This window comes from Rhinatrema bivittatum, chromosome 2, assembly GCF_901001135.1.
Source record: "Rhinatrema bivittatum chromosome 2, aRhiBiv1.1, whole genome shotgun sequence".
Lineage (NCBI taxonomy): Eukaryota > Metazoa > Chordata > Amphibia > Gymnophiona > Rhinatrematidae > Rhinatrema > Rhinatrema bivittatum.
The window spans coordinates 136349752-136361839 of record NC_042616.1 but is presented as its reverse complement, the minus strand read 5'-3'; the positions used below and the strand labels follow the sequence as shown (position 1 = coordinate 136361839).

Sequence of the window (12088 nt, the reverse complement as noted above, 5' to 3'; positions counted from 1 at the left end):
TATTGCCAAAGGATCATTTCCATTGTAGGACATGTTGGCAAGTCTTTCCTCACATGTTGTCTAAGGTCAGATGCTCACAACCATGTAAGCCTGCACATCACTGTCTATTGCTGCATATGGGTGCTATTTCAAAAACATTAACTTGATATAAACATTTGTTTTCCACACTCTACATTGTTTATCTGTTAATAACAAGAGTCTCAGCCTACTCCTGAAGCAAATATTGTAACATACCCTTCACCTCTTTCAGAATGTTTTACATATCTTGGTTCATGAAAAAGTGGTAGGATGATGTGCATATGCATTCAACATTGTACCCTGATAAGCTTTCCTTCCAATGAATCCTTTCCCAGGAACACTGAAGAATGGGTTGTAGACCAGTTGGCCATTTGGAAAGCAGAATCAACTACAACTAACTGATGAGGCAGTTGTTGCTTCTTAAGTCTAGGAGCCTTTTGCTCATAGTATATTGTGTCCACCTTCTTGTTAACAAGCAACACAGGTGGTGTCTCCCATAGGATCCTGTGGACAAGAACTGCCATGATTCCCTTGGAGGGATCCATGAATTAGAGAGCATTTTACACCCTGGAGTCCATCTCCATCTCTCTCTATATAATCAGCAAATATGAAATCATCCAAGGAAGATTTTCTCCCTTCTTGTGGAGGAGATGGGTCCAAGAGGAGAGTGGTTGACTTCTCCAGATCTCAATAGTTTTCAGATCTATAGACATAACCCTACAAATATGCAAACTGAGCCAGGCTCATAGGTTCACCATGTGGTTTGTGTGTATATTGGGTTAGAAGACAAGGCTCTCTTGGAACCTAGACCCTGATAAAATTCTATGCCTTCTGTAAGCTTTCTCCCCTGGAACCAACAGCAGCTTCTTTCTACCAAAGGCCATGGGAGCCTCTAGCAAAAGCTGGCTCTTAGTTTGTAAGGCTTTTACCATTGTTGATGCACAGTTGCTTGCAACGTTATAGTCCAATACTGCTTGGATACTTCTTTCCAACTCCTCAAAAACTGTCACTATCATACAGAAAGCAGGCGTGAGCACCTCTTCCTTGGACATTTGAGGGAGATAGATGCCTGGTATCTGGACTCTTGGAGGCTGTCATAATTTGAGACTGATGAGAGATCCAACTGTTCTCTCTACTAGAAGACTTAAGGCTGGGATGAGCATCTCCAGTCCCTGGAGTATTAGAAACAGGTCTGGTTTTCAGGATATATATGCACATCAAATAGGTATGAAGTATTTTTTGCATGCACTGCCTCCACTGGATGCAATTATATATTGAGCATATTCATTGTGGGTATCCTGAAAACCAGACCAAAATGTCCCCACTCATGGCTTAATAGAACTTACCAGTGATTATGAGTCAAGTGAAACCCTCATATATGAGCACAGCATTTAAATCAAGTCATTTAAATTGTTCACTTGTATTAATGCAACTTCAGATTGCCAAGTGTAACAAAAGTGTAACACATTATAATTGCATCAATTGATAAACCCTGTGATTAAATTGTTTCAAGCAATTTTGCTACACATGGCAATCTGAAGTTGCATTAATACAAGTGAACAATTTAAACGGCTTGCATTTAAATGCTGTGCTCATGTATGAGGGTTTCACTTGACTCATAATCACTGGCATTCATCTTCTATGTGGTTTTTCTACCTTCATATATATTTTACCACATAATTACCAGTTCTTGTTTCATATTAATAGAACTTACAGCAGCAGCTAGAATCTCCCCACAGCTCAGACAGGGATTGATGCCAATACTCTGTATTTGTAATCCTCAAGGCCGGTAAACTGAAACAATCCATTTTCAGTGAGTGGGAGGAGCGAGCTGCTTCCTTGCTATTGAGGCACTTCCAACATTGGGGCAGGTTTCCCAGGCCCTTTGTTGCTACTGATGGATTGGACTTGCTTTTCTCAAAGAACTCTAAATGGGAATGACATTTTCTGTGGACACCCCAAGATGTGGCCATCCCCTAGGCAGAGCACGCATCTATTATGGGGATCTGTGACTGACATGCTGCAACTGCACCTGGGACACCTGTTGAAGCTGTTGGTCCTCTTCTCTTTTAGGTACTTTGGACTCAGAATAACTGAGGTGAAATCAAACAACTGAATCCTACAAAATTAAATCAACTGATGCTGCTCAATGCACCAATACTGGTGGCCCTAGAAAAAAAAAGTAAAACTTGAAAAAGAACTTTCCTACTGACCGTGAATAGACAGATGAGGGTGACCCAGGAAGGCCCTGTGAAGAAACCTGCAAACAAATGACATTTTTTCTTCACAGAATAATCTTGATTGCTGTGCTCAACTGAAAAATGAGGACTGAAGAGGGCCCCATTCAGAGCTTGTGAAAAGCTTCTATAAGCTATTAAATAAACTTCACCGAGCCCAGCTTCATCACCCAGCTATGAGATCTTTGCATCCTGCTTGTCCTCAGAAAATGTTACTTTGAAACAGCACTTTCCTGATATTGAACAATGGCTGTGTGCCAACAGATGTTTCTTCTACATCTTTGCATGTATTTCCTAGCTTTGTTGCAAACATTACATAAAAGCATACAGGTAATACTGTTTCTGCTGTTGTGCAGTGCTTATAATATGAATATGTTGCAGTTCTACATATTAAGTCTGTTTTATTTTTGATTTGTGAAAGTAGGAGGAAGATATGTGAATAGAGTACAACTGAGACATTATTACTTTTGCTCTATTAACAGTTTCCAGAACTAAATGTTATGATAATGAGAAGATTCTGTTTACCAGGAGATGTTGAACTTACCTGGCAATATGTTCAACAGGTAAGAATATGTATTGGGACTTCCATTTTTAGTTTTCTTTTTATAGGAATTTCAATATAACAAAGAAATTTGTTGACAAATGACTGATTTTTCTCCTGTTTGTTACAACTTTCATTTTTTCGTTGATTTGTTTTTTGTTATAACATTGAAATTCCCAGGAAAAAAAATAAATGAGAAGGTCCCTAAAAATGTACTACCTTTGGTACATATACAGCACAATTTTAATAGATTATAATTCTTGTTAAAAGGCATGTGTGTGTTAAACTGTGTATCTGCAGCTGCTCATTAAGTAGCTTCTGCTCAGGTTGATGCAATGCAGCAGTAGCTTTCAAAGTGACACGCATGTGCACACGTTTCCTAGCATGCGCGTATGTTATAAAATCGGCTACCCATATGTACACGTGGACACGATTATATATCGATGTGTGCATGTGCATGCCGTCTCGAACGCGTAAGTAGGGGGGGATTTTAGTAGATGCGTGCAGCAACACATTAGGCCTGTTTTCAATTTCCCTCCCAGTTAGCCCTAGTAAAAGAGAGGACTTCCTAAACCCTCTACCTAACCTGCCTCCCTTTTACCCTACTAACCACAACCTTAAAATCCCGCTAACTACTTATTTTTTTTTTTTTTACATGCAGCCCATAGCAAAAACAAGTTATGCAGTTGTGGGATCCCGGCACGCGCTAGTGTACATAACTGTATGGTGCAGTCCCGTCCCTTTTTTGGCAAACCTTTATTATCCATGTACCGGGAGATACATGCTTGGCCGCGGGCATTTTAAAATCCGTGTACATCTGAGTCACGCTCGTATCTCCCACTTTTGTTGCATGCAACCCTTTTAAAATCTACCTGGTCTGCACAGGTATAAATTAACGTACAGTTTAATAAGAATTTACACACACAAGTTAGTGCACCTCCATGTAAATCCCGTGTTAATGAAAGCATTTACTCCTATTACTTAATGCAGGGAGATGTGTTACGCCTTCAGGGCTTTAATACACAGTTTCTAATGCTGGAAATTAAACTGCTGGGTCAGAGATGAAGTAAAGTTAATTCACATTTCTGGGGTCGGTGTTCATATATGGTGCTGTGCTAGTAAGGTCCTAGACTCAGATCTCCTGCGTGGACCACTCTGTCACAACAACTCAGAGGCAAATTTAGGCACAGGCAACATAGGCAAGTGCCTAGAGTGCCAAATTCTGAAGGCACCCAAAAAGCGACTCCCCCTGCTTCTCTTTGATTTCCAGGGGCAAAATCCCCTGCCCTGCAACCTCTGCCTACTGGTTGAATAATCAAATCCAGGCCTGACCGCTATATACTAGCACTAGCCCCAGAAATGCGCATTATATTCCATTTCTGACCCAGGAGTTAAGTTCAATTTCTGAGCCCAAAAAAAATGCTAAGCCCATACCCCAAGGGACGGTTATGTCTCCCTTTACTCTTTATGAGTTTCCATTTAACTGTGGATTACCCATGATTATATAATCACTTTTGTTTCCCCCCCCTCCCTCCCAACAGAGCGATGGTTTTCCAGCAAGCAATCTACCTCGCCCAACGCTATTGCCACAAAGCAGTAGCTGAGATCAGTAAATTACATCCATCCCCTGAGAGAGAGGCCCTCATACAGCTCACAGAAACTGTGCTGACACGAGAAAAGTGAGATCATCCAGACTCCTTCCACTCCTGGCAACTATTTACCCACCAGACTGTGCCTAAAGAGTTATTAAAGAAATGGAAGCTGGCCTGCTTCCAACAGATTATAAAACAAACCTATCATTTTAAACCCTTGGACATGTCATTGGCAGTTATGTACTGTTTTTTTAAAATGCTGGAGGTTTTAATTGAGGGAAGCTAAAGTATAAATGTTCAAACCCAAATCACAAAATCAAGACTTGTATTGATACTCTATCTCAGATGGCTTTCCTGTTATGCGTGGCATTGTTTACATGCACAGAGGCCAACCTGAAAATAAATATGATCAATGTATTCAAATTACTGTTCATCTTCAGATATCACATTTCCTGGAACAGCCTTGAGGCACATATAAAAGTGAAAAAGATATGTCCACATCAAACTTCAACAATACAGGTTTTGTTTTGTTTTTTTTTTTTTTATAGGAGAATGGTTTATTATAAAAGACTGTACATAAATTTTAATTAACAGGTTATATACAAATTAAAGGAATTTTCCCATTTTGTGAAATAGATTGCAGTTCAGAAAATAATTAGCAAGAGAAAAGCATTTGAAGTTAGGTTCCGTGATTTAGATTGGGAAAGTAAAGAGTCCTCCTAATTATATACGATAAAGCAGATACTGTAGAAAGCCCAAACCACCAGTACAAAGCCCCTCCATCAATATGCTCTTTTCAAAGCTTTTGGAATTAGTAGCAGTTGAGTTACAGAATTTCAGGTTTAAAACCAATGACAGAAACATAATAGATCATTTGAGGAAGCCCAAATAAATCCTTGCAAAATGCTTCAGGAAACAGGGCTCTAAAGTTGTAGTACCTCTGCAACAGCATCTATGGTATTCTTCCTAACTTCAGCTTTATACTTGGATGTTTCAAGCAATACAGGTGAAAATCAAAACAGCACACGCAGAATACCTGAAGGGGGAGTGGGAAGGGTGTACGTGTTAGGAGGGAGACGCTATCTCAAAGACGGTATTAAAATGTGCTTAACATCCCTTTTCTCCATCTCAAAAGGAAACTGGATTAAAACATGTTGCTCCTATTATATAAAAATGTTACTACTATTACTTTTGGCCCCCTGTCTGCTAATTATGTAAACTTGGCACATTTCTAGTAATGCAAAATGAGCTAGTTCTTACACTAGTCCATCATGTAATTAAAATTTTTACAAATGTCAGCTTTAAGAAACCTAACTCAGTGTTGCTATAAATATTCAATTTCAAAAACTGAAATAAAAAAATTTCCCATTAGAGCTATCGCTAGGATATACAATGAGCTGGACAGGGTCCTCCTCATAGACAATGCTGTTCACACACAATTTTAATCCCCATATTTGTATCCCTTTACAGAAGGTATTCTGAAGTTAAGAATTTTAAAAAGGGCAATGCATAAGGTAGGTTAGGACAGATTAAGAGACCTCCACAGTAGATAAAACTTTCCAATTTTCTAACTTGCATATTTTTACCACTTTAATCAAAATATTACAGGTATGTCTACAATAGATTTTCTTTTCAGTACATTTTGTTTGATATTAAATGATGGGATTTTGCAAAGCCAACATTTCAAATTCTTTTTCCACACAAACCAACAAAGTAAAATTAACAACTTTGGTTCACTTATGTATTTAGGAATGGAAAAATTCATAATGCAAATTCACTCATTAAAAAAACAAGTACAAATTACAACATACATATTAAGACCACCCATTTTTGTTTCACATGGACACCTTAGAGACTCAATTCCTCATCAAACTTAAGTGCGAGTACTCCAGGCAATAGTTACAACAAATTGGAAGCATTTTGGATTTTTTAAAATATATTTTAGTACATAAGTTTGTACGCATGCTTTAAACAAATATTCTAGTTTAAGAATGAGCAAGAGTCTAAACAAAGGTAATATGACCAGCACTAGCAAAGGTTTCATCCAGAATTGAATGTTAGTTTAACTTGGTTTCCATGCGGCACTGAAAATGTAATGGCACAATATGAATCATGATTTCATTAAATACTATACCCTACTTCCCTAGAATATTTAGGCTGGCCATAAAATTAACAATGCATAAGTAAATACATAAGCATAACCAAATGTAGACAGTTTGTTTTAAGAATTACCATTAGGCAAGCTACACATTGTGAGCTCTATCCACCAAGCAATATCTGGCAGCTTAAGTATGCTTAAAAATTCTGTAGGATTAAATCAGGCAATCAGATTGGCTGATTCAAGTCTTCAGCATCCTTAAGCAGCCAGATAGTAATTGCAAAGTAAGACCTGGTCTTCTGCAACTTAACACTTATGGATAGACATTCAATCATACCATTAAAAAGGCAAGTCTCTAAAGAACATCCAACATTGTTAATTTGAAACATACTTCTCAATTTTTACAGGTTCCATTAAATAATCACAATTTGTAATGTAGTATGATTGAATTAAAGGTCCCATCTCACTGATCAAATGTCAATATTAATCAGCATAGTGCATGATAGTTTCAACATAATTCCCAGGAAAAAGGCCAGTCACGCCATTGGAGACACCTTCATACCAGCCATCGTCATTTTTCTTTATAACATAAATGATTGCACCTTCCATAAAAGACAGCTCATCATCCTTGTCCTTTGAATAGTCATATATTGCGACAACTGTGGATGGAAATCAGAACCCAAATAGTAAGTAATGCAGCACCCTCAAAAGATGAACTTGAAAATGCTCTTGGAGTTGAACACCAAGCTTCATTTTAGTTTAAAATAATTTCATAAAAAATGTATGGTTCTATGAATCTCTACTTTTCTTTCACCCTTACAAATTATGTTAATACACATTCCTTCAAAGTGTTTGACTCAAAATTTCAGGCACTTGCTAGTTAATATAACATAGTAACAGCAGAAAAAGACCAAATGGTTGATCTAGTCTGCCCAGCAATTTAATTACGGTAGGTCATTAGCATGAACTTTTTCCATTTTGTCTTATCTTCCTTCCTAAGGAGGTTCTGGCACAAAGCTCCTCCTCCTCCTCAAAGATATAAGCAAATGGAGAAATTACTTGCCTGATAATTTCATTTTCCTTAGTGTAAACAGATGGACTCAGGACCAATGGGTATAGTGTACTCCTGATAGCAGTTGGAGACAGATCAGATTTCAATCTGACGTCAGCCCTAGTACATATACCCCTACAGGAAGTGCAGCTCTTCAGTATTCACCTCGAAAAGCATTGTGGATATACATGTGACTGACTAATTTGAATAACTTGAATAACTTGTTTAACTTATAACTTGGTTAACTTGATTAATTTGAACTGGTTGAATTGGCTATAGCTGGAGACCACCAGTGCCCTCAACTGAGAAACGTTGACACCCAGTAGGAAGAGTGTCCTAGATGAAGGAAAGCATGGCTTATCCTTGAATCGCTCACTCCCGGGGATGCTGAGTCCATCTGTCTACACTAAGAAAAACTAAATTATCAGGTAAGTAATTTCTCCATTTCCTAGTGTGTAGCAGATGGACTCAGGACCAATGGGATGTATAAAAGCTACTCCCCAACGGGTGGGAGGCTGCCCGTGACCTGCTTAGTAATGCCCTTGCAAATTCTGTGTCCTCCCGAGCCTGAATATCCAGGCGGTAAAACCTGGAGAAGGTGTGGATGGAGGACCATGTCACCACCCTGCAGATCTCGGCGGGTGACAGCATCTTGGTTTCTGCCCAGGACACTGCCTGGGCTCTAGCAGAATGGGCCTTGACTTGTAGAGGTGGCGGCTTGCCTGCTTCTATGTAGGCCGCCTTGATGACTTCTTTGATCCAGCGGGCTATGGTTGCTCGCGAGGCCGCTTCCCCTTGCCTCTTCCCGCTGTGAAGGACGAATAGGTGGTCCGTTTTTCGTACGGGATCAGACATTTCCAGGTATCTGGATAGGAGTCTACCGATGTTGAGGTGGCGAAGACTTCAAGCCTCTTCCGAATTCTTATGCTCATCTGGCGATGGTAGCGAGATGGTTTGGTTGAGATAGAAGTGAGACACCACCTTGGGGAGGAATGAGGGGACCGCGCGCAACTGGATGGTTCCCGGGATGAGCCTGAGAAACTGCTCACGGCAGGACAGTGCTGAACAACTGCCAGCAGGAAGGCTGTCTTCAATGTTAATAGTCGGAGAGGCAGGCTGCGGAGAGGTCTGAAGGAGGCTCCTACTAAGAAATCTAGGACCAGGTTGATGTTCCAAAGAGGTACCGGCCACTTTAGAGGTGGTTGGATGTGCTTGACTCCTTTCAGGAAGCGGGAAACATCCGGGTGAGAGGCTATGCTGTCGCTCTCGGTTCCGTAGCATGACAATGCGGCCACCTGTACCTTGATGGAGTTGAGAGACAATCCCTTCTGTAGGCCGTTCTGTAGGAATTCCAAGATCGCAGGAATTTTGACCGAGCTTGGTATGATGTCGTGGTCCTCACACCAGGCTTCGAATATTCTCCAAATCCTTATGTATTAGAGATGTGGAGAACTTGCGTTCTCGGAGTAGGGTGTCAATTACAGCCCCCTAGTATCCGCTCTTCCTCAGGTGAGCCCTCTCAATGGCCAGACCTTAAGAGAGAATTGAGCTGGGTCCTCGTGGAGGATCGGCCCTTGTTGGAGCAGGTCTCTGTGTGGAGGCAGTGGCAGGGGGGTACCTGTCAGTAGTCTTTGCATGTCTGCATACCATGGTCTTCTTGGCCAGTCCAGGGCCACCAGAAGTACTGGTCCCCTGTGTTCTATCTTGTGAATGATTGCTCCAAATAGGGGCCATGGCGGGAAGGCATATAACACAGTCTCCTGTGGCCAGGTCTGTACTAGGGTATCAATTCCCTGGGACTGAGGTTCCCACCTGTGGCAGAAGAAACTGGTCAATTGGGCGTTGGACCAGTTAGCCAGAAGGTCCATGGTTGGTAATCCCCAACGGTTCACTATCAGTTGGAAAGCTGTGGTTGAGAGCTTCCATTCCCCTGGGTCTAGACTTTCTCTGTTGAGGTAATCCGCCGTGGTGATGTCTTTCCCGGCAATATGGACGGCCGAGATCTCCTGGAGATTCACTTCCGCCCACAACATTAGGGGGTCTATTTCCAGAGACACCTGTTGGCTTCTGGTTCCTCCCTGACGGTTGATGTAGGCCTCCCACATTGCAGGCGTAGACAATTTATTTATTTATTTAATTTATTTATTATCTTTATATACCGACATTCATCTCAATTGAGATATCACACCGGTTTACATTCAGGTACTGTAGGTATTGGAGGTGTCAGTCCTCACTCCCGAAAAGAAACAGCAGCAGCTCTCACAAGAGCACGGCAGAGGAATGGCGCTTCTCTGCAGACAAAGGGCCCGAGGTAAACAGCTTCTCAGGGCTAGCGGCTGGGGGGGGGGGGGGGGAAGAGGTTGGAGCCACCAACATCCACCCAATAAAGGCTGTAAAGGAAGAAAATTGAACACTTACCCAACAAGCAAAGAAGGAAACAAAAGAAAAGAACCCCACAGGTTCTGTCTGCAAGTCTGAGAGGATTGTCGAAAACGCAGCTGACCTCTGAATCGGTAACGAGAAGAACCGAAACCTCTAGAACCCCGAGGTCGGTCCTCTGGCAATTTGTAAACCTTATTCTCCCCAAGGGACTGAATAAGTTGATCCAACTCTGCCCCAAACAGTAACTTTCCCTTAAAAGGTAAATTAGCACCCTTAATATATTCCTCCTACTTTTTATTTATTAAAAATTTTTTTTTTTAAAGTTGCTCCGTACCAAAACTAAATAAAGTAAAAAAGAGCTGGGGAGCCGAAGGTGTCCCCTGCCATCTGCTGGAATCAGAGAGAAATACTAAAGGGACACGTGAGACGCTCCAGCCAATAGGGGGCCGTCCTTTCAGCTTTTTTTCTCTGACTCCATCTGCTGGAAGGGGAACATAACCCACTGTCTGGACTGATCCAGGTACGTACAGGGAACTGAAGATTGCATGGCCTGAAGAAAGGATTGCAATCCCTGGAAGAATTCTACCCATGAAAATGTAGAAGTATCCAGTCCAGGAGGTACCTGAGGCATACTCACTGAGCTGCCTTCCCCTGCTAAAGAACCAGTTAGGTAAGTTCTAAACTCAGGTGCCCCACCTGAAAAGTCTTTACCCAGACCTATATCCGCCTGGGAAGAAACAGGCTTAGTGAAATCAGAGGAAGACATTTCTCCCTGACCCTCCAAACAGCACTGGTACAAGTCAACAAGCATTCCTGGTTGAAAGCCTGAATATGACAGGCAGTGTAAAGAGAAAGGCGCTTAGGTTTCTTAGATATAGGCGCATTAGACCGGCAGCATGCTGATCAGTGTACATCTAGGTTTTTTTTTTTGAGGCATTCCTAGGATAGGCGCTGTAAAAAAATAAACGCACAGCAACACTCAACTTGTGCGCATAGGTAAGCAGTCGGCATTTAAAGCGCCACTTAATTTGGATTAACAGACTACTAGGCCTACCTAAGTGTCCAAAAACTGGACACACAACTAGATGCACACACCGAACGAACAATCCTGTAGATGGCAGCCTAAAGAAAACGCACAAAATGCCATTGAGGACCACCATGTGGCATGCAGCAAAAGCGCCTCAGAGCGGGGCCTAGCCTCTGCTCAACCCGCCAGACTGCCCATGTCCCTTGACCTCCCACAGAGCAGGATGAATGTCAGAAAAGCGCACTGAGCATGGAGCCCAGGGGAAGGAGGAAGCCCTACAGCAAAAACTGTCATCCTCTTTTTTTTTTTTTTTTTTAAACTTAGCCAGGTAAGGCTGAGTTCAGGTGAGTACAGAGATGGTCTCTGGCTGCAGGAGGAGAGAGCATTTGCAGTTATCACTGCACTTGGCTTCCTGCACCCACTGCCTTTCAGCTGCGTAACAGCTAAATCCACGCTAGCTGAAAAACCAGCTACCAAACCAAGGCACTCATCTGAGGGACCATTGAAATCTCCTCAGGAATTTTCAACTGGGGGAGGGACCTTTTGGTATCACCACGGGAGAGCGGGGTGATTTTAATTTTCCTTATTTCTCCTATTTTAAATCGAAACAATCCTCGGTAAGGAGATGCATATCAATCTACTGGAGACTGAGAATACTGGCAGGCTGATGTCACTGCAGGAGTATATATACTGAAATGTCAGTTTGCTCCATCTCTATCTGCTGGTAGAGGTGCATAATTCACTTGGTTCTGGATTCATCTGACTGGACACAAAGAAATATGTATTTTTCCCTCCTCAGCCTTCACACAGTACCACATGGCGACAAAAGCAAAATCAGGTTTGTAGAAATTTGTGCAAATTAAAAATAAATCACATTTACATAAGTATGTAGACTCTTTGCTATGATACTCAAAGTTGAACTCAGGTGCATCGTGTTTCCATTAATTATCCTTGACATATTTCTCCAACTTGGAATCCACCTCTCGTAAATTCAATTGATTGGATATGATTTGGAAAGGCACACATCTATCTATACAAGGTGCCACAGTTGACAGTGCATATCAGAGCAAAATCAAATCCATGAAGTTGAAGGAATTGTCTGTAGACCTCCAGGACAAGAGTGTATCGAGGCACAGATCTGG

At 41.6% G+C, this 12088-nt stretch overlaps 1 protein-coding gene across 11 annotated transcripts in view; it reads right to left on the bottom strand.

Annotated features, from left to right (window-relative positions):
• Positions 1 to 5963: 5963 nt before the first annotated feature.
• Positions 5964 to 12088, bottom strand: part of ABI1 (abl interactor 1) — a 263170-nt gene continuing 257045 nt past the window's right edge. For all 11 annotated transcript variants that reach the window (XM_029588652.1, XM_029588655.1, XM_029588654.1 and 8 more), the window contains one exon: positions 5964 to 7145. In XM_029588652.1, coding sequence (XP_029444512.1) covers positions 6970 to 7145 — 176 coding nt within the window. In that variant the 3' untranslated portion in view covers positions 5964 to 6969. The remainder of the gene's footprint in view (positions 7146 to 12088) is intronic.